This window comes from Oncorhynchus tshawytscha, unplaced genomic scaffold (genome assembly GCF_018296145.1).
Source record: "Oncorhynchus tshawytscha isolate Ot180627B unplaced genomic scaffold, Otsh_v2.0 Un_contig_6966_pilon_pilon, whole genome shotgun sequence".
Lineage (NCBI taxonomy): Eukaryota > Metazoa > Chordata > Actinopteri > Salmoniformes > Salmonidae > Oncorhynchus > Oncorhynchus tshawytscha.
Genome location: NW_024609684.1, coordinates 121,695 through 147,181, shown reverse-complemented (window position 1 = coordinate 147,181; position 25,487 = coordinate 121,695). Strand labels below are relative to the sequence as shown.

At 43.9% G+C, this 25,487-nt stretch overlaps 2 protein-coding genes across 2 annotated transcripts in view; one reads left to right on the top strand and one right to left on the bottom strand.

Annotated features, from left to right (window-relative positions):
- The window catches only part of agap1 (ArfGAP with GTPase domain, ankyrin repeat and PH domain 1), a 137,849-nt gene extending 132,865 nt beyond the window's left edge, over window positions 1-4,984 (top strand). Inside the window, exon 15 of the mRNA XM_042316930.1 lies at window positions 280-4,984. Coding sequence (XP_042172864.1) covers window positions 280-489 — 210 coding nt within the window. The 3' untranslated portion in view covers window positions 490-4,984. The remainder of the gene's footprint in view (window positions 1-279) is intronic.
- Window positions 4,985-15,073: 10,089 nt separating this feature from the next.
- Window positions 15,074-18,792, bottom strand: gbx2 (gastrulation brain homeobox 2). The gene is made up of 2 exons (XM_024409579.2): window positions 17,775-18,792; window positions 15,074-16,443 (listed from the first exon to the last, which is right to left on the bottom strand). The coding sequence occupies exons 1-2, from the start codon at window positions 18,289-18,291 to the stop codon at window positions 15,932-15,934; spliced, it is 1,029 nt and encodes a 342-aa protein (XP_024265347.1). The 5' UTR covers window positions 18,292-18,792; the 3' UTR covers window positions 15,074-15,931.
- Between the last annotated feature and the right edge of the window lie 6,695 nt (window positions 18,793-25,487).

Sequence of the window (25,487 nt, the reverse complement as noted above, 5' to 3'; positions counted from 1 at the left end):
CCCCTCACTCCTCTCCCCTATCCCTCTCTCCCTCATCCCCCTCACTCCTCTCTGCTTTCTCCCCTATCCCTCTCTCCCCTCTCCCTCATCCCCCTCACTCCTCTCTCGCCATCCCTCTCTCCTCTCTCCCTCATCCCCCTCACTCCTCTCTCGCCATCCCTCTCTCCTCTCTCCCTCATCCCCTCTCCTCCCCCTCCCCCCCCATCCCCCTCTCTCCCCTCCCATCTCCCTCATCCCCCTCACTCCTCTCTGCTCTCTCGCCATCCCTCTCTCCTCCAGTACGGGGTGGATCTGATGGCGAGGGACGCCCACGGTAACAGTGCGCTGGCGTACGCACGGCAGGCCAGCAGCCAGGAGTGTGTTGACACGCTGCTGCAGTATGGCTGTCCCGATGAACGCTACCCACTTATGGCCACGCCCAACCTGTCCCGACGCAACACCAACCGCAACAACAGCTGCAGCAGCACGGGCAGCACCGCACTCATATAAACACTACCGCCCCCTTCAGGAGGCCTCTGGGTACTGCGGCTCGCAGGATATTAACAGGCTAAACACACATTGTGACATTATATGCATATTACACACTCAAAATCCTGACTGAAAAAAAACTGTGACATTTTTGGAAGTGAGGGGCTTGGAGAGAGTCTGAATTGGGAGAAAATGACTGAACTCTTTTGGGAACCACTACTTCTGCACTCCTTGTCTTAGAGCCCTCGTTGACCTCCTACCCTCTCCACTCTGACACTAATCTCACACAGAAGACACTAGCACACCTGTTGCCGTTGATGAAGCCCTCTGTCCTTTTGGCTCTCTGCCCCACATCATGATGACCCCGCCTCCGCGCGCTTCGGTCCAATTGTCAATTTCCTCACAAGGCCCTCCCCTGTAAAAGCATGGGGGCAGGAGGTGGCTTGGCATTACTTCCGGGTGGAGTCAGGTCACCGGCTTCCCCCACTGCTATCTACCTGGCTGCATGTGGCCCTAAGCATGATGGGACATGGGGAGGAGGCGGCCAAAATCACATGAAAAGCAGCGACCCCCTTCTCATATACCCTCTATTGACTCCCCCTTCTCATATACCCTCTATTGACTCCCCCTTCTCATATACCCTCTATTGACTCCCCCTTCTCATATACCCTCTATTGACTCCGATCTGCAATCTGCTCCCAGCTTCAACCCAGGCCACACACACACACTATATCACTACTATGTCACTGCTTTCTCAGCTGTACAGAAACAGAGGCCTGCGGGTTTGGAAAGACATTGGATGTTTGAAGAAGGCCTCTGTAGCATGTTGGGGAAGGGGGGGTTGCTTTTCACTTAAGTTATGGGAGCTCTACCTTATAACATGAGAACTACAAAGAACACTGATCAACTGAACAGAACTCCTCTTCTACTCTGGTTCTCCTTTAGTTCTCCACATAATCAGTGTTTCCCCTCTCTTCTCTTGAGTAAATTATGTGATCTCTCTCTCCTGTGGATGTTTATTTTTTATTTTTTAATGTGGAACAAAAATATCTTGTATAAACCGTTTAAGAAAGTGAGAGAAAAAAATCCTAAATATCCGATATTCCTTGGAAGTAAAACAGAAAGTGTGAGAGCATGTCAGACACTTGCTCTTTTCAATTAAAAAAAAAGGTTGTTCATCACGTCCACATTGTGTATATCTCATTGTGAATTGCTGGACCAATGAATCAGTTCTACAGAGAAGTGAGTTTGTCATATCTATTAGAAGCCACTTGCTAGGTGTAAAAAGCGTGTACGTATTTCCAGGCTCAGGGACCAGAGACGGTCAATTCTACGTGATCTTGAAACCCCCACAATTCCACTCGCCTCAACAACAGTCTTAGATGTACATTTCATCCGTTCAGAGGAACAGTCCACCTCCAGAATGTATAGGAAGCATCATGAGGCTCAGTATCAGACCATCAGCCTTCTTCAGGATCATCGTACAGTTGGTCCACCACACAGAGACCAGGGGAAAGGGTTTTCTGTTTAGTGTTTTATCCTTCTGCATATTATTCTGCCTTTTCTTTACTTTTATCAGGTCATGAAATACACTGTATCTGCTGTTTCAGCTGGAAGCGCATCGTGATAATGTCTTGTTGCATAGTGATCGGCAGAGGATGGGAGGAAATGGATAGGCAGGACTCTGTCATGTTCCTGTTGATTACTTAGGTGTGGTGCAGGTATCAGTTGTCAGGTCCATACTCCCGTTCACTAACACTGATCTACAACTGATCCAGGAACAGCATCCACGGTGTAAATGTAGCACTATTTATACTAGATGGGCTCATCAGTGTTCAATCTATTTCATTTCATCTAAGAAGACGTTTGTCTGACAGTTCAATCCATGATGGGCTGTCAGATTTTGTAGAATATCTACGATCTGATGGATACTGTTTCTTCATAGAGTTAGACTGTTCTGATTCGGAGAAGAGTTCCTAATTTGTGCCCCTCTGAGTTCTCCCCTTGTCAAGTTGACTGACATCATATATGACGTCATAGGTCAGGATAGACTCTGGGCCGCCTCCCATCAGGTCTTCTGAGGTACTCGGCATGCGTTTCCTCCATCCTCTGTCTGTCATTGGATAGCCATGTCTGTTGCTCCCCAACCAATCATACAATCTCTGCCTCTTGAATCTCTCGGCCTGCGTCCCGAATGGCACCCTATTCCCTTGAACAGTGCACTACTTTTGACCCGCGCCCATAGGATTCTGGTTAAAAGAAGTTCACTATGTAGGGAATAGGCAGCCATTTGGGATGCATCCTTTCTGCTCAGTGACTCGATAGGAAGGGCTTCTCTGCGTCTGGAATCCTACTGTGTGTAAATAATATTTTACTTCTCTCTCTTCCTCTATCGCTTTTCTTTCTCTCTTTTTGAAAGCTCTTTTGGTGGTGATGTCATGATGTATCTGAAGGAAGTAGGAAGTTCTTTACTCTGAGAGCGTCGTGTTCTCTGCGGTTTGAGTGGAGGTTTGCCGATGCCCATGTGATGTTTTTATTGGGAGAAATAAGCCAGTGATGGGTTGACTGAACGTTACTGGAATGTTTAGCAGCAGGGGCTTTCCTTTCCTCCTGTCCCTCTTCGTGTTGCCAACGTCTCTGCTCTGCACAAGTCCCTCTGCCTTTGCCTGTTCTTAAACCTTACTGTGTGTGTCCTCGTGTGTGATATGAGTCTTTCTCCCCCAAACCATTCCTAAGCGTCAAATGCTCCCGTATTTATGGTTGCTTTTGCCCTTGATGTTACCTCTGTGTGTGTGTGTGTGTGTGTGTGTGTGTGTGTGTGTGTGTGTGTGTGTGTGTGTGTGTGTGTGTGTGTGTGTGTGTGTGTGTGTGTGTGTGTGTGTGTGTATATAAACTCCTAATATAAGTAGTGACTCCTGCCTCACCTGTACAGGTATTAAAGCAATATGGAGGACAGGTATAGATGTCCATGCTAACGGTGGTGTTTCTGTCCAACACACACCTTGCAATCCCTGCGTATGCTGTAGACAAGCCCATACATCACACACACGCTTCTCTGCGTCCGATAGAAATGTGAAAAGAGCTCAACATGTTGAGTGTGATTAACATGAGAAGTGCTGAGGCATCAGGCTTTGTCCACAGGCAGCCACGAACACTAAAGTGCCCCTGACCAGACCTTTATTGAACATTATTGAACCTTATTGTTGCAGTAGCAGGAATAGCAGCGTTAAACCTTCCCTCATCACTAGAGGGATTTCTCCCCCTTCATAACACTTGTGAGGTTTTGACTGAGGAGACCAAGTCGTTTTATTTCTGACAAGACGATGCACTACGTATCCAGTTTGATGGTCTCTCCTCAGTCCTCTCCTCTCAAGGTCTTTCCTGTAGAACACTTTTGCATGGATGGATGTTTGTGTAGATCCCTGGTCTCTTCCCTCATCTTGTCTGCTGGCCTGAAACTGTTCCTATCTCAGCCACTGGCTCTCACACTGGTGGGAGATATGAAGAGGTTAGACATCGTATTGGACACAATCCTCATTGGTGGTCAAGCTGCTCTCCCTTCCCCCTCTGAAGTAGCCAGTGGAAGTCATGATTAGCCAATAGTGTGAGCTGCTCTCCCTTCCCCCTCTGAAGTAGCCAGTGGAAGTCATGATTAGCCAATAGTGTGAGCTGTCCTCCCTTCCCCCTCTGAAGTAGCCAGTGGAAGTCATGATTAGCCAATAGTGTGAGCTGTCCTCCCTTCCCCCTCTGAAGTAGCCAGTGGAAGTCATGATTAGCCAATAGTGTGAGCTGTCCTCCCTTATAGGTGGGTTCAGGAAGCATCAAAAAGCTAGCCTGGAATCCAGAAGATTTGTTTCAATGGTGAAACGGAGCATATCAGTTTGGTTTCCAGGCTGTCTAGAATCTCCTCTTTAGACATGAGACGTTGAGACATGTATCAGTGTCCCTGCCAGGGAGAAGAGCACTATGGGGGACACACTCACCATGTCAGTCAGTCTGGTGTTACTTACGTACCATTAAACCAGCCACAGCTCTCCCTTCTATACATGCCAGTCGACACATCAGCACAGCGTTCACCACATGTACATAGATGTAATCAACAAACCCTAATAAACAAACTATGGTCATTTGTTTTTGTTTATTTGGTTCCCGTGTGTATTTGGTGACCTCTTTGTCGTTGCTCATTCCTCCTGTATGTAGCTACACAACCCAACCCGAGACGACTGCCAGTCAAATGATTTAATATGGTTCTAATGCTATCTAGATGTGGAAGAAGACCTCTCTCCTCCTAACTGCTTGGGTTTGGTTCAGTTATCAGTCTAGTTTATCCACCTCTATTGTGACCTATCAGCATCAAGCAGCGTTATTATTCCAATTGTCATTGATCTCCTAATTATTATTGTTATTATTATTGTTCTATTGAGTTTGTGTCATCTGTACAGTACCGTGTTGATACCTAATACAGTCTTCTACTGTAATGTGTCTCTTTTCAATAAAGACAAAATATGCTTCTTAATATAACTGTTAATGTCTGTTACATCAAAACATGGATAACTGGTGGGAACTGGGAAGATGGATATGTTAGGCTGGGCCTGGAATTAAGCTGTGTGTGTGTCTGCGTGGGTGCTAGTGTACTTCTGGGCTGTCTGCATGTTCCAATGTGCTTAGGTGTGTATGTGTCTATGCGTGCACTAGTGTGTATGTGTCTATGCGTGTACTAGTGTGTATGTGTCTATGCGTGCACTAGTGTGTATGTGTCTATGCGTGCACTAGTGTGTATGTGTCTATGCGTGCACTAGTGTGTATGTGTCTATGCGTGTACTAGTGTGTATGTGTCTATGCGTGCACTAGTGTATGTGTCTATGCGTGCACTAGTGTGTATGTGTCTATGCGTGCACTAGTGTGTATGTGTCTATGCGTGCACTAGTGTGTTTGTGTCTGTCTATGCGTGCACTAGTGCGTGTCACTAGTGTGTATGTGTCTATGCGTGTACTAGTGTGTATGTGTCTATGCGTGCACTAGTGTGTATGTGTCTATGCGTGTACTAGTGTGTATGTGTCTATGCGTGCACTAGTGTGTTTGTGTCTATGCGTGCACTAGTGTGTGTGGTGCAGATGAAGGCGTTAGACCAAGGTCCTATATGTCCTGTCTGTAATGGGATAATACCCCTTTAATCCTCTCCAGCCCTCTGGGATTCAGGAAGAGGACCAAGGGGAGCACAAAGCAGCCAAGAAGAGGGAGACGGACAGGGGTCTGCCCTCACAAAGCACCAGGCACAGGGGAGGTGGGGGGAGACGGACAGGGGTCTGCCCTCACAAAGCACCAGGCACAGGGGAGGACAATGGGACCGTGGCAGGCCACGACAGCAGATGTAATTAAAGAGATTAGACGGGGAAGTGAGGAAAAGAGCAGCCAGGGGAGGGAGGGGGCAGAGAAGGAGGGGAGGGATGGGGGCAGAGAGGAAGGGGGAGGGGGAGCAGAGTGGTTACTCTGTAAACAGTAATGTTGTGGGGGACAGAGAGGAAGGGGAGGGATGGGGGCAGAGAGGAAGGGGAGGGATGGGGGCAGAGAGGAAGGGGAGGGATGAGGGGCAGAGTGGTTACTCTGTAAACAGTCATGTTGTGGGGGACAGAGAGGAAGAGGAGGGAGGGGGGGGCAGAGTGGTTACTCTGTAAACAGTAATGTTGTGGGGGACAGAGTAGTTACTCTGTAAACAGTAATGATGTGGGGGACAGAGTAACCACTCTGTAAACAGTAATGTTGTGGGGGACAGAGTGGTTACTCTGTAAACAGTAATGTTGTGGGGGACAGAGAGGTTACTCTGTAAACAGTAATGTTGTGGGGGACAGAGAGGTTACTCTGTAAACAGTAATGTTGTGGGGGACAGAGAGGTTACTCTGAAACAGTAATGGTGGGGGGACAGAGGGTTACTCTGTAAACAGTAATGTTGTGGGGGACAGAGAGGACTCTGTAAACAGTAATGCTGTGGGGGACAGAGGGGTTACTCTGTAAACAGTAATGTTGTGGGGGACAGAGAGGACTCTGTAAACAGGGAATGTGTGGGGGACAGAGAGGTTACTCTGTAAACAGTAATGTTGTGGGGGACAGAGTGGGTTACTCTGTAAACAGTAATGTTGTGGGGGACAGAGTGGTTACTCTGTAAACAGTAATGTTGTGGGGGACAGAGGGTTACTCTGTAAACAGTAATGTTGTGGGGGACAGAGTGGTTACTCTGTAAACAGTAATGTTGTGGGGGACAGAGAGGAAAGAGGGGGGACAGAGTGGTTACTCTGTAAACAGTAATGTTGTGGGGGACAGAGAGGAAAACAGTAATGCTGTGGGGGACAGGGGAAGGGGGGGCAGAGTGGGTTACTCTGTAAACAGTAATGTTGTGGGGGACAGAGTGGTTACTCTGTAAACAGTAATGTTGTGGGGGACAGAGTGGTTACTCTGTAAACAGTAATGTTGTGGGGGACAGAGTGGTTACTCTGTAAACAGTAATGTTGTGGGGGACAGAGTGGTTACTCTGTAAACAGTAATGTTGTGGGGGACAGAGAGGTTACTCTGTAAACAGTAATGTTGTGGGGGACAGAGTAACCACTCTGTAAACAGTAATGCTGTGGGGGACAGAGTGGTTACTCTGTAAACAGTAATGTTGTGGGGGACAGAGAGGTTACTCTGTAAACAGTAATGTTGTGGGGGACAGAGTGGTTACTCTGTAAACAGTAATGTTGTGGGGGACAGAGAGGTTACTCTGTAAACAGTAATGTTGTGGGGACAGAGAGGTTACTCTGTAAACAGTAATGTTGTGGGGGACAGAGGGTTACTCTGTAAACAGTAATGTTGTGGGGGACAGAGAGGTTACTCTGTAAACAGTAATGTTGTGGGGGACAGAGTGGTTACTCTGTAAACAGTAATGTTGTGGGGGACAGAGTGGTTACTCTGTAAACAGTAATGTTGTTGAGGGGGGGGGGACAGAGAGGTTACTCTGTAAACAGTAATGTTGTGGGGGACAGAGAGGTTACTCTGTAAACAGTAATGTTGTGGGGGACAGAGAGGAAGGGGGGGGGGCAGAGGGTTACTCTGTAAACAGTAATGTTGTGGGGGGCAGAGTGGTTACTCTGTAAACAGTAATGTTGTGGGGGACAGAGAGGAAGGGGAGGGATGGGGGACAGAGTGGGTTACTCTGTAAACAGTAATGTTGTGGGGGACAGAGTGGTTACTCTGTAAACAGTAATGTTGTGGGGGACAGAGTGGTTACTCTGTAAACAGTAATGTTGTGGGGGACAGAGTAACCACTCTGTAAACAGTAATGTTGTGGGGGACAGAGTGGTTACTCTGTAAACAGTAATGTTGTGGGGGACAGAGTAACCACTCTGTAAACAGTAATGTTGTGTGGGGACAGAGTGGTTACTCTGTAAACAGTAATGTTGTGGGGGACAGAGTAACCACTCTGTAAACAGTAATGTTGTGTGGGGACAGAGTGGTTACTCTGTAAACAGTAATGTTGTGGGGGACAGACAGTAAACAGTAATGTTGTGGGGGACAGAGTAACCACTCTGTAAACAGTAATGTTGTGGGGGACAGAGTGGTTACTCTGTAAACAGTAATGTTGTGGGGGACAGAGTGGTTACTCTGTAAACAGTAATGTTGTGGGGGACAGACAGAGTGGTTACTCTGTAAACAGTAATGTTGTGGGGGACAGAGTAACCACTCTGTAAACAGTAATGTTGTGTGGGGACAGAGTGGTTACTCTGTAAACAGTAATGCTGTGGGGGACAGAGTAACCACTCTGTAAACAGTAATGTTGTGTGGGGACAGAGTGGTTACTCTGTAAACAGTAATGTTGTGGGGGACAGAGTGGTTACTCTGTAAACAGTAATGTTGTGGGGGACAGAGTAACCACTCTGTAAACAGTAATGTTGTGGGGGACAGAGTGGTTACTCTGTAAACAGTAATGTTGTGGGGGGACAGAGAGGTTACTCTGTAAACAGTAATGTTGTGGGGGACAGAGTGGTTACTCTGTAAACAGTAATGTTGTGGGGGACAGAGTGGTTACTCTGTAAACAGTAATGTTGTGGGGGACAGAGTAACCACTCTGTAAACAGTAATGTTGTGGGGGACAGAGAGGAAGAGGAGGGGGGGGACAGAGGGTTACTCTGTAAACAGTAATGTTGTGGGGGACAGAGAGGAAGAGGAGGGGGACAGAGAGGTTACTCTGTAAACAGTAATGTTGTGGGGGACAGAGAGGAAGAGGTGGGGGACAGGAGGAAGGGGGGGGGGGCAGAGTGGTTACTCTGTAAACAGTAATGTTGTGGGGGACAGAGAGGAAGAGGGGGGGGGCAGAGAGGTTACTCTGTAAACAGTAATGTTGTGGGGGACAGAGAGGAAGAGGAGGGGGACAGAGTGGTTACTCTGTAAACAGTCATGTTGTGGGGGACAGAGAGGAAGAGGAGGGAGGGGGCAGAGTGGTTTCTCAGTAAAAGGTAATGCTGTGGGGGACAGAGAGGAAGAGGAGGGGGGCAGAGTGGTTACTCTGTAAACAGTCATGTTGTGGGGGACAGAGAGGAAGAGGAGGGAGGGGGGGGGCAGAGTGGTTTCTCAGTAAAAGGTAATGCTGTGGGGTGGAGATGGGGGGGCTTTCCAGATGACTGGGGTTCTATTGGATATCAGTTTCCTCATATTTAAATACTTTCAAATGCCCATTTATTAGTTTACTAAGTAAAGGCTCAGAAAGTACATTTCTAAGGGCAAGTCAATGTAAAGCGCTGCATTCTGTCCCAACCCAGGCATTGTGTTGTTGGGAATCAGTATGAACTCAGTGTTTATTGTTATGGCCTCAACGAGAGGATAGACACACACACGGTGCACCAGATGAGTCGGACGGTGTCGTAGAGCAGAGGACTGGGTAGCACAGACCGCTCTGCTCCGAGAGACACAACTATTAGGAATGCAAGGGGAGTGGCCGACTGAGGCGTGAACGGTAGCTAGGTGCGGTGATGGTGTGAGCCTGATGCAGCGCGATCCAGAGGACAGATGGCTACAGGGGACCTGGCCAAGGAAACCGTCCAGCAGACTGACCAGTAGCTAGGTATCTGACTGCGTCCCTGTTTGGTTATGACATTTGTCTCCATGGTGAACCATACCGACAGGGCATACTATGGATATAGAGACCGTATAAATGACTAATGCTTTACTCTGGGTTAAGGTTGTCAGTTTCTTTAATAAACGTATCAATTCATGAATTCAATTGAAATATAATTCAGGAAGTGCAAAAATGCGCAATGAATAAAAAAATGTTTGTTTTTTTCAATTATTGTATGGAATTGCAATTAATCTGCTGGATAGACTGAATTTGTTTTGGAATTGTCTCAACCCCAATTCAATCTGAAATGATGTTCAATAAATATATTTTCATCCTCAACACACAATTTCCATAGATATCTAACACTGAAAATAACTAAGAAATAAATCAATTAAAATAATTACTTGAAAACGACGTAGCCTATACACACACGTCTTTTTCTCGGTGAAATGGAAATGATCGAATATTATTTTCCCAATAGTTATTTTCATGGTATTTTTTGCTAAAAGTGGTGGACAAATTAGGACAATATAATAATTATATTTCATACCTGAACCTGAAATAACCAACTTAATGTAAAATGCTGAATCTAGAAAGCTATTTTCATTTGCATTTGAAATTACTTCAGTGTGGATTAAATCTTCCCGCAAAACTTAGTTTTAGTATTTTAATGAAGTCCCTCTTTTGAAGGAACACGTTCTCCAAGCAAATAGTTGATTATTTCTCAATAATAATAAACTTTTATGCAGTAAAAAAACATGTTTTTAATTTAGATACAAATTAGATCACTCAAGATTCCTGTGGAATGTTAAAGTTGTATAAAAAATATTTAGGAATACGTTCATAAATGTGGATGTGAATGATATGTATGTTTTCTGACTCTTGCAAATGAAGAATTTAAGTTATTCTGAACATTTACTATATAATGGATTTGATTGAGATGGTAACAATTTATAGAAGATGTATTTGTCCTTAGCAAAGTCAAACCTCTTCAGTGAGACTATTTGCACTGAGGTACATTAAATATTGTTGCAACAATTACTGGTAATCATTGTATAATTAAATAATGAGATGACCTGTATCTTTCTGTTGATATTAGTAGTGTATTAGTTCCTGTATCTTTCTGTTGATATTAGTAGTGTATTAGTTCCTGTATCTTTCTGTTGATATTAGTAGTGTATTAGTTCCTGTATCTTTCTGTTGATATTAGTAGTGTATTAGTTCCTGTATCTTTCTGTTGATATTAGTAGTGTATTAGTTCCTGTATCTTTCTGTTGATATTAGTAGTGTATTAGTTACTGTATCTTTCTGTTGATATTAGTAGTGTATTAGTTCCTGTATCTTTCTGTTGATATTAGTAGTGTATTAGTTACTGTATCTTTCTGTTGATATTAGTAGTGTATTAGTTCCTGTATCTTTCTGTTGATATTAGTAGTGTATTAGTTCCTGTATCTTTCTGTTGATATTAGTAGTGTATTAGTTCCTGTATCTTTCTGTTGATATTAGTAGTGTATTAGTTACTGTATCTTTCTGTTGATATTAGTAGTGTATTAGTTCCTGTATCTTTCTGTTGATATTAGTAGTGTATTAGTTCCTGTATCTTTCTGTTGATATTAGTAGTGTATTAGTTCCTGTATCTTTCTGTTGATATTAGTAGTGTATTAGTTACTGTATCTTTCTGTTGATATTAGTAGTGTATTAGTTACTGTATCTTTCTGTTGATATTAGTAGTGTATTAGTTCCTGTATCTTTCTGTTGATATTAGTAGTGTATTAGTTACTGTATCTTTCTGTTGATATTAGTAGTGTATTAGTTACTGTATTTTTCTGTTGATATTAGTAGTGTATTAGTTCCTGTATCTTTCTGTTGATATTAGTAGTGTATTAGTTCCTGTATCTTTCTGTTGATATTAGTAGTGTATTAGTTCCTGTATCTTTCTGTTGATATTAGTAGTGTATTAGTTCCTGTATCTTTCTGTTGATATTAGTAGTGTATTAGTTCCTGTATCTTTCTGTTGATATTAGTAGTGTATTAGTTCCTGTATCTTTCTGTTGATATTAGTAGTGTATTAGTTCCTGTATCTTTCTGTTGATATTAGTAGTGTATTAGTTCCTGTATCTTTCTGTTGATATTAGTAGTGTATTTGCTATATGTTGGCCTGCACCTACAGTATGAGAGAGAAAGAGAGATACTGAAGGTGTAACGACAGGTTTCCTCTTCGTCTGAAGAGGAGTAAGGATCGGACCAAGATGCAGCGTGGTAAGTGTTCATGACGATTTATTAAAAACGAACTAAACACTGAAATACAAAACAATAAAGGATGTGATGAAAACGAAAACCGAAACAGTACCGTGTGGCGACAAACTCTCACACGGAAACAAACACCCCACAAACCAACAGTGAAACCCAGGCTACCTAAGTATGATTCTCAATCAGAGACAACTAACGACACCTGTCTCTGATTGAGAACCATACTAGGCTGAACACAGAAACCAACATAGAAAAACAAACAGACTGCCCACCCCAACTCACGCCCTGACCATACTAAATAAAGACAAAACAAAGGAAATAAAGGTCAGAACGTGACGGAAGGAGGGAGAGATACTGAGGGAGAGAGAGTAATGTTTACTGTTAATTTTTTGTTAATTTCACTTTTGTTTATTATCTATTTCACTTGCTTTGGCAATGTAAACCTAAGTTTCCCATACCAATAAAGCCCTTAAATTTAATTGGGGGAGAGAGAGAGATACTAAGAGACGGAGAGAGATACTGAGAGAGAGAGATGTGTGTAGCTTGGTGTATGTGGGGTTTATAGAGTATTCATTTCCAGTAGCAGCATTCTCAAGCCAGAGCCTATTAGGTCACGCGAGTCTCATGGCTCGCTTTCCATCAGAATTAATCATTGGGGGTTCATTTGAAGCTTCGACAAGTTGCTGTTAATTTAGTGCAGGGGGGACATGCTAGAGTGAAAAGCGGAGGTCCCAACCAATCCCCCTGGGCCTCATTTATCAGCCAACCGCGACGGCCCGGCTTGATTACAATTTGCAAAAAAATTCATTAGAGTTAGCGGGGCAATTGTCAGATCTCTCCCTCTCACCTCGATACTCATATCGCTTTCTCTGTCAAACATCCTCCTCAAGTAGGCTACACAAATTGCTCAGTGTGTGTTCTTTCAATACATTCTAATCTAGCAAATCTGTATTTGAGTAATTGTGTAATGGACATACTTTGTTGTAAGTATCCAGTAATCAAATGCCTGAGTGGATCTCTGTCGGGGTGTGCACGAGTTTGTGTGGAATAGAAGACAACAGACACACACACACACACTCCTCTAGAGCGGGTCATGAGAGCTCATCTTGTAGCCAGGCCTGTCAGTGATGCTCAGCCAGAGCGCGAGCTGCCGCAATAAATCTGAGTTTCACAGTAATTCACTCTTTCTGCTACTATGACGAGTTGGGATTTCAATTTAATAATCAAAAAATGTGCTTGGGGAATTTCCAACGATGAATCAGTAGGGAAAATACATTTTACGTGGGTTGAATAGAGGAGACTGTAAACGTTATGATTTGGATAGGCGGTAGGCCTCATAATACAAGATTAATTCCATGTCAATTAAATTGCCTGTTTTTATGTCAGGATCCATAGCCGATTTCCTCTAGTTTATTTTGAAGATATAACAGCGTTATTTGTGCGTTATCATGGCTTGCGAATTACAAATGATGACTGACATCAAAATGTTGTTCAGGTGCAAGACGTGCAGCGCTTGCCTGGGTTAAATGATGCGCGTGACGATAATAGCGTTGTTGTTGCCGGGGGGAATAGCGCGCTGTCTAAATGCTGCCAGAGAGACGGAGAGGGGTTACACGACAGAACGATCGTTAAACTACTGCAACAACATCTTGGAGGATGCTTTAGCTGTGAAAGAATGATGGTTGTCTTATTTGAGGACACTTGTGGGCTTAGTCAATACTCATTGGAATAGAGGGTTTTACTTGTATTATTTATATACAGTAGGTCTAGTAGACAATATTATTTAACTCCAAATGTGTTTGTTAAAAACTATTTTTTTTGACAAATTGCTTTTTAGAACATTGTAAAAAAAAAAAGAAGTTTATTTAAATAATATATTTGTCCTAAAATGTGTAGCCTTGCCTATTTAATATCCAACCTATTCCAAGAAAGGCGAATTATAATAACCAATATTGTTTTAAATTCGTTTATATAACACCGATAAATACATTATCAGAATGGATTATTTTATAATTTAGCCTAGTGACATTTGAAACTGTTTAATATGTTTAGGGTAGGCTATAGACCTACTGTGGTAGCGCTGACAGATGGATGGAGCTTAACGCAGGCTATTCATGTGCGGAACATGACAGAGACCAACAAGATGTCCTTAGAGATCACAAGGGGAAAGTCCTGCAAGTAGGCCTGCGTTGTATTTTAGTCACCAATCTTATCAAAATACATTTATGAAATTGTCCACCTCAATAGATGTAAATATTAAATGGCAAAGCAATTGACGCGCTGGGAGGCTTACACGTCACCTCTTTGTCCTGTTAAATGAGGCGCTCTGGGCCCGGGGCAAGGTGAGGCCGAAAATCAAGGCTGACACCAGGCCGCGACCTTCTTAAACAGCCGTGCTCGTGACGTTTCACTCGGATGGGAATTGGTGTTCCTCACAGCCTTGGAGGAACCTTGGAGTTTCATTCACCCTGGCTGATAGGACCCACCCCCTGTCATAACACGAGATTGCGTCGCCGAGCGAGATCTTCTTACATATTTATTGTTGGCATGCATCAGGTTGATTTGCTCCAACATACGCGACGAGGTTGGCCTTAATTCCAGAGGGTGGCTGGAGCAGAGGGGCAGAGCTGTAAAACTGTCACCTCCCTGGCTGACTGCATGGCTCTACTGTCGGAGAGATAAACAGTTGGTCCTGCGTCTGCATTACCTGTAAACCTCACAGTTGGTCCTGCCTCTGCATTACCTGTAAACCTCACAGTTGGTCCTGCCTCTGCATTACCTGTAAACCTCACAGTTGCTCCTGCCTCAGCAATATCTGCACAACTCACAGTTGGTGCAGGAAAAATTATATAATTCTGAAAGTCATTAATTATAATAGTATAATGACATGGTGATTTCAAGTAATAGTCTTAATAATAATAGTATAAATTGTGTTGTAAATGAAATCTAAACGAAATCGTGTCGTTAATCAGCCTTAATTCAAAGATAAAATACATACGCAAATTATCTTCCAATTATCTTCCTTAGTGGATTGTGAAAATAATATTTGTCACTTGCAGACAACAAATTGAATAATCCCAAATGAATATTTGATATATTGGTGAAAATAATAATCAACCAAGGAATTCAAATATCATGATCAACTCGAAGCCCAGCACTCAAGAAAGCACCTGTAAACCCGCGCATGCGTAATTCCGCTAAAGATTTCAAATTCAAATAAAATTGCACAAAAATGGAATGACAATAAACAAACTGACAAATTGTTGACAATTGCTAATGGTTCATCTTTAATGCACACTTTATTATTTACTCAATAAGATGGAATGTTAGTTACTTTTTGCACAATATTAAATAAATTAGCAGCGTGCTCCTTGACTGTTGAAAAAGTCACAATGAAGAAAAATCATTCAAGCAACCATGGAATATGGAATGAAACAATGGAAACAAACTCAAACTGAGAACAGAAGTAGGATGGTTTTACAGGGCCACTCTTTGCTTTTTGGAGGAGATGATTGATGGTTGAGATGTCTGAGCATATTTGTAGGCTATGTGTACAATATGTGGTTTGGGGGGATGATAAAATGAGAAATGATAAAAGTGCTCCTTTTGGGACAAAGCTGTTCATTCTGATCTGATTTGCGCCTGCTGCAAAAACAACAATAATACAAGCAAGGTCCTTCAGAATCGGCAGCACAAACCTCAAAGAAAATCTAACAGACGTAAAAGTAGGTTATATTTTAATCAATATCTCGGAAATGTACAATTGGATGTATTGTTGTAATGTCCTCAATTTGGTCCCATGGCGGTTATAGTTATGGTCCATCTCGGTATTTACACTCGTAACCAAGGTGATACATATGTCACCATTTAGAGTTTTTTTGTCTTGGTATTTAATCAGTTTACCATCAGTGGATCGATTCAGCAGTAATGCAGAGGAAAAGCAATGTACCATCAATTCATTTGCTCTCCTCTGTCTTACAAAGATTTACAAAGACTCACCAAAGGATAAACTTGGTTTGTGATTATCAGTAGTCCAATTCCAAAATAACGTGTGTGCTGTTTTTCTGTTTTTAAACAGTGTTATTAACTTAATCTGTATTTCGTCCATCGGTTTAACATAAAGACATGTTATGGTCTGGCTTGCTCTAACTGTTGGTGCTGACTCCTTATTGCAAACCGGCTGACGTGCACAGGGATAGGCACCACGATTTTAGGGTTCCTAGAGGGCTCGCCGGTTTTGGAATTGACGTTACCAGCCTTTACGCGCTTCCACTTGGCCCTCCGGTTCTGGAACCAGATCTTGACTTGAACTTCGCTGAGTTTCAAGGCATGCGCAATCTGAGAGCGTTCCGTTAAAGACAGGTACTTCTTACAATGGAACTCCTTCTCCAGTTCCAAGAGCTGCTCGCTCGTGAACGCCGTTCTCCGCCGCCGGTTCTTACCGGTAGACGTGGTGCTGCCAGTGCCGTTGGACCCGTGGACGCCCTCATCCACGTTACCCTCCCCATCATCTTTCTGACACATCGAGTTACCCGTCATGTTGTCGTCGGAGCTGTAGTCTAAATCGCTGTCCATTGAGAAGCTCTCATCTCTTCTATTACATTCGTCCTCTTTCGGGTCTTCTTTGCCGTGGGTTCTGGCTGTGTGGGTAAGGAAATAGAACAGGTTAGTTTAGGTTATATTGACCTCAAAATAGAAAAGTAAATGACAATGTGTAACCTATAATGGACTGATATGCGACCGTTTATGAGTTTATATAATGGATAACCACAATTATACTTTTAAAGAAATATTTTGCTTTAAAAAAACAAGCAACTTTTCTTCTACATTTGATTAATCACTAACGTTGTGTGTATTGTATCAACACTTCGTTCCATGAGTAAAAACCCACGAGTAGACTTTACATATTGTGTTAGAGGAAAACAATAGCCTATTATATTATGGAGCAAATTAGGAACAAATTATATTATGTCTCTGGACGTATTTAAGTGAAGTGAAAGTTATTTTAGTAAACATATATTTAAGTAAATATTTATCGAATTAGGCCCATCGGCTGTATCATGACACATCATGTATGAAATAGGCCTCGCGCTTACTATAATTCCATTCATTTTAGAGACAAAATCAATTGATTTATATTATACAATATCTTAAACGCACTTCCGGAGTTAAAGTGTTTCTTACATGTATTTCATAATACATATAGACCCTCATATAAATGACTCGGTCGGCTTTGAATTCTGATCACAGTTTTATAGACATTCAAATACTGCAGGCGCTTTCCCATCCTTCAATTAAAATAGACTAATTTAGTCATTTAGTTTGCCCCCAGGCACTATTCATTGAAAAGCCTGAAATAAACGTATTTGATATGCGGATATCACGTCAAGCTTCTCAAGACAAAATATGTAAGCGTCCATGTAAAGAATTTGTTTAAAAAAAAGAAGAAGACATTTTTCACTCAGGGGCAACTGCCACTTTCTATCACTATACTTTAATCGTTGTCATTTGATGTGAAATGCACAGGATATAGCCTACGCCAACACTGAGGGAGTAGAACTTATAAGTTATCCTCAAATGGCACTTGGGTCCTTTTTTTGTACATTGATGACGTAGGTCTATTGATAATATTGGTCCGTTAGCTAATAGGCCTAATAGCATAATTAATGAGATAAAGTTTAGAGTTCGAATTACTTCTTATAAGGAACCTCGCAAATGTGCACTATTATTTATTTATTTATTTCTCTTTATAATAGGCCTAATAAATACGAGTGTTCACTTTGAACTTCTCTTTTACAACTTACAAATAATATCTCATTTATCCAAGAACATTAGGTGACATTTTAGTCATTTAGCAGACGCTCTTGTTCAGAGTGACTTACAGTTAGTGCGTCCAAGCACAAGACAGCCACATATCCCAAACACAGTCACCCTGTCCAGCAGAGTCCAGACAAAACAGAGTTTACTGTACCTGTGGATGACTGCAATGGCTCTGAGTCGTGGTAGGAGGAGGGGAGCGTCGCGGACTCCTTTCCTAGAAATGTCTTTCCGTCATCCCCATCCAAACGAATGTCCTGAGATTTATTGAAGGCGGCGTGGAGAGACTGCGAACCGAACTTCCTCGCCGCCTCCTGGTGCTGCTGTGAAGCCGAGAACCCTCCAGGCAGGCTGGCCATCAGGGTGGAGGTGAGCGCCATGCCCTGAGCCAGGCTAGAGCAGAAAGAGTTCTGGAGGCTGGGGATCTGGTGGTGCGGATGGGTAGCCGAGAGCCCCTGCTGCAGGGCGGACTGGGGCAGGGCAGGGGGCGGCGGAGGGTGCGGTGGGAGCACCACTGACCGGTACGGCATGAACATGGGGTAACCGGTGTAGACGAAGTGTCCCGGGCTGGGCTGAGGGGGACCGCCGATCAGAGAGTCGATACTGAAGGCAGTGGTGCTTCCCAGTGGGCGCTGCATCATCATAAACGAAGGGCTGAACGCTGCACTCATATGATCTGATGGAAGGAATGTCAATCAAGGAAATGTTACTGGAGAAATGGAAGGGAGCGATGACACCAGCAGTCTACCTTGGGTTCGGAAGTCACCAACTTCACAACGTTGTTATTCGACAGACAACCGACCTTAGAAATGTCGACGTTTTGGTAATCCCGTGATTATTTGTTCGTTTCTCGCGATTAAATAAAACCATTCCATCAACATTGCAGATGGTCGACACACGATACTGGAGAGTGGAGATGTGTCCAGATCAACAGAATTAGCAGCCAACTTGGAGCCGTGGTGGTTTCCGAATATAGCAGAACTCATGTGGCCCCTTTTGGTTTACCTTGCGCTCCGATAGCGGGAGCCAAAACCCATTCCAAGTGCCAATCAATATCCTCGAGTTGTAGCTGACGTTCTGACCATTTGACAACAACAATCTTATATTCGATGATACTCGGTTTCCGCACGTCTGTCTAACTCACTCTAAAGAGTAGAGTGATGCTACTCCGTTCTACAACATCCAGATGTTAAGCAAGGAGTTTAAATTACGCTCCCTCTGTTTGATCGGCTCTTGCACTCGCAAGGACCACCCTCTCATCGCACTCCCGCATTTCATTGGTCGCTGTTAAACTGTTGGGCTAGCCTAGCTGTCATTCGTCACATAGACCTGTGAGGGCTGGCTTCGGTCTGGGTCTAGGAAATAAATGCCAATTATGTGGATTTGTAAAGCGTAGGCTATACACATCCTAAGGGACCATAATGCAAATGGGAATTAGCTAGGCTACACATGCAATATGCACGCACACATATTGACTACAACTGTCTTCCTTACATTAAATGTATAAAACATTTAAAAAACTATTTGTACTGAATAAGGTTGCAAAATTATGTGAACTGTCAATAAATTCCCTGGTTTTCCCGAAGTCCGGGTTGGAGGAAATAAGTAGGAAATTCAGAATCTTCCAACCAGGATTATTGGAAAAGCAGGGAATCTATTGAAAGTTAACGGAATTTTGCAACCCTAGTACTGAATGTGTGTGTGTGTGTATGCATGTGTTGTTGCTTTGTGTGTGTTGATAAAAAAAATCATGTTCCACCTTTTCAGAATGACGAAAAGACTGTTCCCTGATATTCTGTCCTCTTGTACCTAAAGGAAGCTTAGATCAAACAGTGGAAGGTCCACATTCACTACTGACCAGGCTACCAATGGGCCTTCAGATGAAGTGAGAGCTGGAGAGGAGATGGAGGTTAGATGGAGAGATGGTGTGGAGAGGGAGGGGAGATGAAGATATGGAGGTTAGACATAGAGATGGAGGTTAGATATAGAGATGGAGGTTAGATATAGAGATGGAGGTTAGATATAGAGATGGAGGTTAGATATAGAGATGGAGGTTGGATATAGAGATGGAGGTTAGACATAGAGATGGAGGTTAGATATAGAGATGGAGGTGGAGGGTAGATATAGAGATGGAGGTTAGATATAGAGATGGAGGTTAGATATAGAGATGGAGGGTAGATATAGAGATGGAGGGTAGATATAGAGATGGAGGTTAGATATAGAGATGGAGGTTAGATATAGAGATGGAGGGTAGATATAGAGATGGAGGTTAGATATAGAGATGGAGGAGGTTAGATATAGATATAGAGATGGAGGTTAGATATAGAGATGGAGGGTAGATATAGAGATGGAGGTAGATAGATATAGAGATGGAGGTTAGATATAGAGATGGAGGTTAGATATAGAGATGGAGGGTAGATATAGAGATGGAGGGTAGATATAGAGATGGAGGTTAGATATAGAGATGGAGGGTAGATATAGAGATGGAGGTTAGATATAGAGATGGAGGTTAGATATAGAGATGGAGGTTAGATATAGAGATGGAGGTTAGATATAGAGATGGAGGTTAGATATAGAGATGGAGGTTAGATATAGAGATGGAGGTTAGATATAGAGATGGAGGTTAGATATAGAGATGGAGGTTAGATATGGAGATGGAGGTTCGATATAGAGATGGAGGGTAGATATAGAGATGGAGGGTAGATATAGAGATGGAGGTTAGATATAGAGATGGAGGGTAGATATAGAGATGGAGGTTAGATATGGAGGTTAGATATAGAGATGGAGGGTAGATATAGAGATGGAGGGTAGATATAGAGATGGAGTGATGGAGGGTAGATGGAAATATGGAAGGTAGATGGAGGGTAGGTATAGAGATGGAGGGTAGATATAGAGATGGAGGTTAGATATAGAGATGGAGGTTAGATATAGAGATGGAGGGTAGATATAGAGATGGAGGTTAGATATAGAGATGGAGGGTAGATATGGAGGGTAGATATAGAGATGGAGGGTAGATATAGAGATGGAGATTAGATATAGAGATGGAGGTTAGACATAGAGATGGAGGTTAGACATAGAGATGGAGGTTAGACATAGAGATGGAGGTTAGACATAGAGATGGAGGTTAGATATAGAGATGGAGGTTAGATATAGAGATGGAGGTTAGATATAGAGATGGAGGGTAGATATAGAGATGGAGGGTAGATATGGAGATGGAGGGTAGATATGGAGATGGAGTGATGGAGGGTAGATGGAAATATGGTTAGATGGAGGGTTGATGGAAAGATGGTTAGATGGAGGGTAGATGAGAGATGGAGGGTAGATGGAGAGATGGAGAGGAAGATGGAGAAATGGAGGGTATATGGAAATATTGAGGGTAGATGGAGGGGAGATGAGGAGATGGAAGATAGATGGAGGGTAGATGAGGAGATGGAAGTTAGATGGAGGGATGGCAGGTAGATGGAGGGTAGATGGAGAGATGGAGGGTAGATGGAAATATTGAGGGTAGATGGAGGGGAGATGAGGAGATGGAAGTTAGATGGAGAGATGGCGGGTAGATGGGTAGATGGAGGGATGGAGGTTAGATGGAGGGATGGAGGGTAGATGGAGGGATGGAGGGTAGATGGAGAGATGATGGATTGATGGAGGGTAGATGGAGAAGTGGAGGGTTGATGGAGAGATGGAAGGTAGATGGAAAGATGGAGGGTAGATGAGAGGGAGAATTGATGGAGAGATGGAAAGTAGATGGAGAGACAGAGGGTAGATGGAGTGATCGAGGGTAAATGGAGATATGATGGATTGATGGAGGGTAGATGGAGAGATGGAGGGTAGATGAAAAATGGAGGGTAGAGGAGATGGAGGGTTGATGGAGAGATGGTTAAATGGAGGGTAATGGAGAGATGGATGGTAGATGGCTAGATGGAGAGGAAGATGGAAAGATGGAGGGGAGATGGAGAGATCGAGGGAATATGGTGAGAAGGAGGGTAGATGGAGAGATGGAGGGTAGATGAAGACATGGAGGGTAGATGGAGAGATGATGGAGAGATGGTTAGATGGAGAGATGGAGGGTAGATGGAGAGATAGTTAGATGGAGGGTAGATGAAAAGATGGAGATGGAAATGAGATGGAGGGGAGATGGATTGATGGAGGATTGATGGAGAGATGAAGGGTAGATGGAGAGATGGTTTAATGGAGGGTAGGTGAGAGATGGAGGGTAGATGGAAAGATTGAGGGTAGATGGAGAGATGATGAGGAGATGGAGGTTAGATGGGGAGATGGAGGGTAGTTTGAGAGATGGAGGAGAGATGGAGGGTAGATGGAGACATGGAGGGTAGATGAGGAGATGGAAGTTAGGTGAGGGTAGATGGAATGATGGAGGGTAGATGAAAAGATGGAGATGGAAGTTAGATGCAGGAGAGATGGAGGGTTGATGGAGGGTAGATGGAGTGATGAAGGGTTGATGGAGAGATGGAGGGTTGATGGAGAGATGGAGGGTTGATGGAGAGATGGAGGGTTGATGGAGAGATGGAGGGTTGATGGAGAGATGGAGGGTTGATGGAGAGATGGAGGGTTGATGGAGAGATGGAGGGTTGATGGAGAGATGGAGGGTTGATGGAGAGATGAAGGGTTGATGGAGAGATGGTTAGATGGAGGCTAGATGAAGAAAATAAGGGTAGATGGAGAGATGGTTAGATGGAGAGATGGTTAGATGGAAGGTAGATGGAGAGATGGTTAGATGGAAGGTAGATGGAGAGATGGTTAGATGGAAGGTAGATTGAGAGATGGTTAGATGGAAGGTAGATGGAGAGATGGTTAGATGGAAAGTAGATGGAGAGATGGATTAGGAGAGCTGGAGGGTAGATGGAGAGATGGAGCTGAGGATAGATGGGTAGATGGAGAGATGTAGGTTAAATGGAGAGCTGGAGGGTTAGATGGAGAGCTGGAGGGTAGATGGAGAAATGGAGGGTAGATGGAGAGATGACTAGCTGGAGAGCTGGAGGGTAGATGGAGAGATGCAAGAGGTGGAGAGATGCAATGTAGATGGAGAGATGGAGGGTAGATGCAAGAGATGGAGAGATGGAGGGCAGATTGAGAAATGGAGGGTAGATGGAGAGGAAATGGAGAGATGACTAGATGGAGAGCCTTCCATGACACCCTTCTTGGTTCCAGGTAGAACCGTCTGTGGAAAGGGTTCTACATGGAACCCAAATGGTTTCTACCTGGAACCAAAAAGGGTTCTTCAAATGGTTATCTTATGGGGACAGCTGAAGAACCCCTTTAGATTGATAGCGCTTGTTGTTTTCTTAGAGTGTACTCACAACCTCTAGTGTGTTGATACCGCTGGAATTAAATTAGTTGAATCAACATCAGGAGAATATATTTAGGAAGCTGAAAGGACGTTGCTGATAGAAATGTCATGTATAGAGCTGCCGTGAGTCCTTATTCTCCATAAGAGAGAATCATACTGTATCGGCTCTACAGTAGTGTATTTCTATCGGAACATTGGTTAATATTGCCCTGACTGAACAAACCCCAGCAACTCCGGCTGGCTGAGCTTTATAATACATGTATAATAATACATATGCCATTTAGCAGAGGCTTTTATCCAAAGCCACTTACAGTTGTAAGTGCATATACATTTTGGTAAGCTTTGATCCATCTAGTAGAATGAGAGCACTGTGAGTGATTTGTGATGTTTAGTGACTGTATAATGTACCAGGTTAATAACATGCATGGACAAACCTCTGCTTGATGTGAGACCTTCGTACGGTGCCGTCCCATCTCTTATCGCTGCCATAGTTCATTCACTGCTGCTAGCTTCCGATCCAGATATTGTTTGTGCATTTGAATAACAGTCTTGATACGAGTCAGTAGCCACAGTGCCTATTGATGTTCATGATGACCAATAAATGTCCCTCATATGAATAACTCAAGTCACTGCTGTGTAAAAGGCAGCCTCTCATAGCGCCACCATACTTTACTATTAGGTGAGCTGTCAGTTAATATTGGGGGGGTGGGTGCTCCCCACCTAACTGCTAAACCCGCCTAAATCCAGATCCACTCCTTGAGCCAATCCAAGGGAATGTGTGGGAGCCCAGGCTCCCTCCAGCCCCAACCCCCCAGCCCAGGGTCCCTCCAGCCCCAACCCCCCAGCCCAGGGTCCCCCAGTCGCAACCCCCCAGCCCAGGTTCCCCCAGCCCCAACCCCCCCCAGCCCAGGTTCCCCCAGCCCCAGCGCCCCAGCCCAGGTTCCCCCAGCCCCAATGCCTCAGCCCAGGGTCCCCCAGCCCAGGGTCCCCCAGCCCAGGCTCCCCAAGCCCCATCCTCCCAGCCCAGGGTCCTCCAGCCACAACCCCCCAGCCCAGGTGCCCCCAGCCCCCAACGTCCCAGCCCAGGTTCCCCCAGCCCCAACCCCCAGCCCAGGCTCCCCACTCCAACCATGTAGCCCAGGCTCCCCTACCCCAAGCCCAGGGTCCACCCAGCCCTAACCCCCCAGCCAAGGCTCCCCACTACACCAATTCCCCCAATCCTCGGCTCCAGCTCCGACCCCTCACCCCCAGCTCTCATTTACTCCCACCCCTTTCTCCCTCCAGGGTCATAAGGACACCATCTCATTAAAGGCTGCCTGATCCACAACTGCAATGCAGACATTAAATAGCAGTATTTTTCAATTAGGGCTGACAAATTCAATCAAAATTCCATAGATTAGGATGAAATGAGGCATGGGTCATTTACAAGGGAATTTAATTGCACAGCCATTAGACAATAGTACAGCAGTCACTGTCTCATTATCAATCATGTGGGGACATCAATAGTAAAGGGTTGTAAAGGGGGGAGACGGGGGGAGCGAAGGAGAGGAGAGGGAGATAGAAGTGTGTGTGTGTGTGTGTGTGTGTGTGTGTACCGTGTGTGTGACCGTGTGTGTGTACACCGTGTTTGTGTGTGCGTGCGCTCTCACTAATACACTGCAGTGCCACCGCTGTAGAACAGCTACTAAATATCCCTCTTTTATACTTATAAATTATCCAGTTTAATTAACAACATGGATTATGATTGGAATATGATTTAATTAAACCTTTCCTGCATGCTAGTGATCACCATCATCCATTATACTGGGGACAGGGGAGTATAACTGCAGACTAAATGAAGCTGAGGCTTGTTAAGGAGCTGCTTACTGCTAGGACTTAGAACAATAACATCAGACTACTACCACTTCCACAACGAATAGAATGAAATAATACTTCTGCACTGAACTGGGATACAATCAAACAGTGTATTAATCACAACGATGCCAAGAATGGCCCCTACCCTAGCATTTATCTGTTATCAAACGGAGCATTCGTCGTGAGCCTACACTGATGTGTGGATTTAAGTGGAGGGGGTGTGGTGGGTGAAGCAATTACAAAGATGTTTTGACTGAAGGCTGCAGTTGGAGGGAGGTAGAAGGAGAAAAATTGGATTTGAAAATGTTGCCTCCAGCGCTCGACCATTCAACATTATTTAGTTGGAGTGTCTCGGTCGGGCTCAACCTTTTCAGAAAGATCTAAATGTCAGCTATAATTTATTCTGCTCAGTTCAGATTTCTTTGTGAAAACACATATCTCGTTGTTTGCCTTACTTTTCGATTAGACTCCATTACTAGGACTGAAAAAAGTATGGAAAAGCACCAAACTCACCTCTCAGATTGAGTTTCCATTCACGCCCCCCCCAATCCAAAATCAATGAACATTTAGAGTTGCCATAGGATTTTTGATTATTAAAGCTTAAACGAATCCAATTGATTTACCTTTAATAAGTCTGTCCCCGATGATGACCAATCAAACAGAAGGAAGCCTGATCCACAATGGCGACTTTGACTAGAGCAGAAC

Excerpts from the sequence above, each read along its gene's own strand:
- gbx2 (XM_024409579.2), bottom strand. The coding sequence starts at position 18,291 with ATGAGTGCAGCGTTCAGCCCTTCGTTTATGATGATGCAGCGCCCACTG. Across the intron at positions 16,444-17,774 it reads GCCATTGCAGTCATCCACAG|CCAGAACCCACGGCAAAGAA; the intron begins GTACAGTAAACT and ends TTACCCACACAG.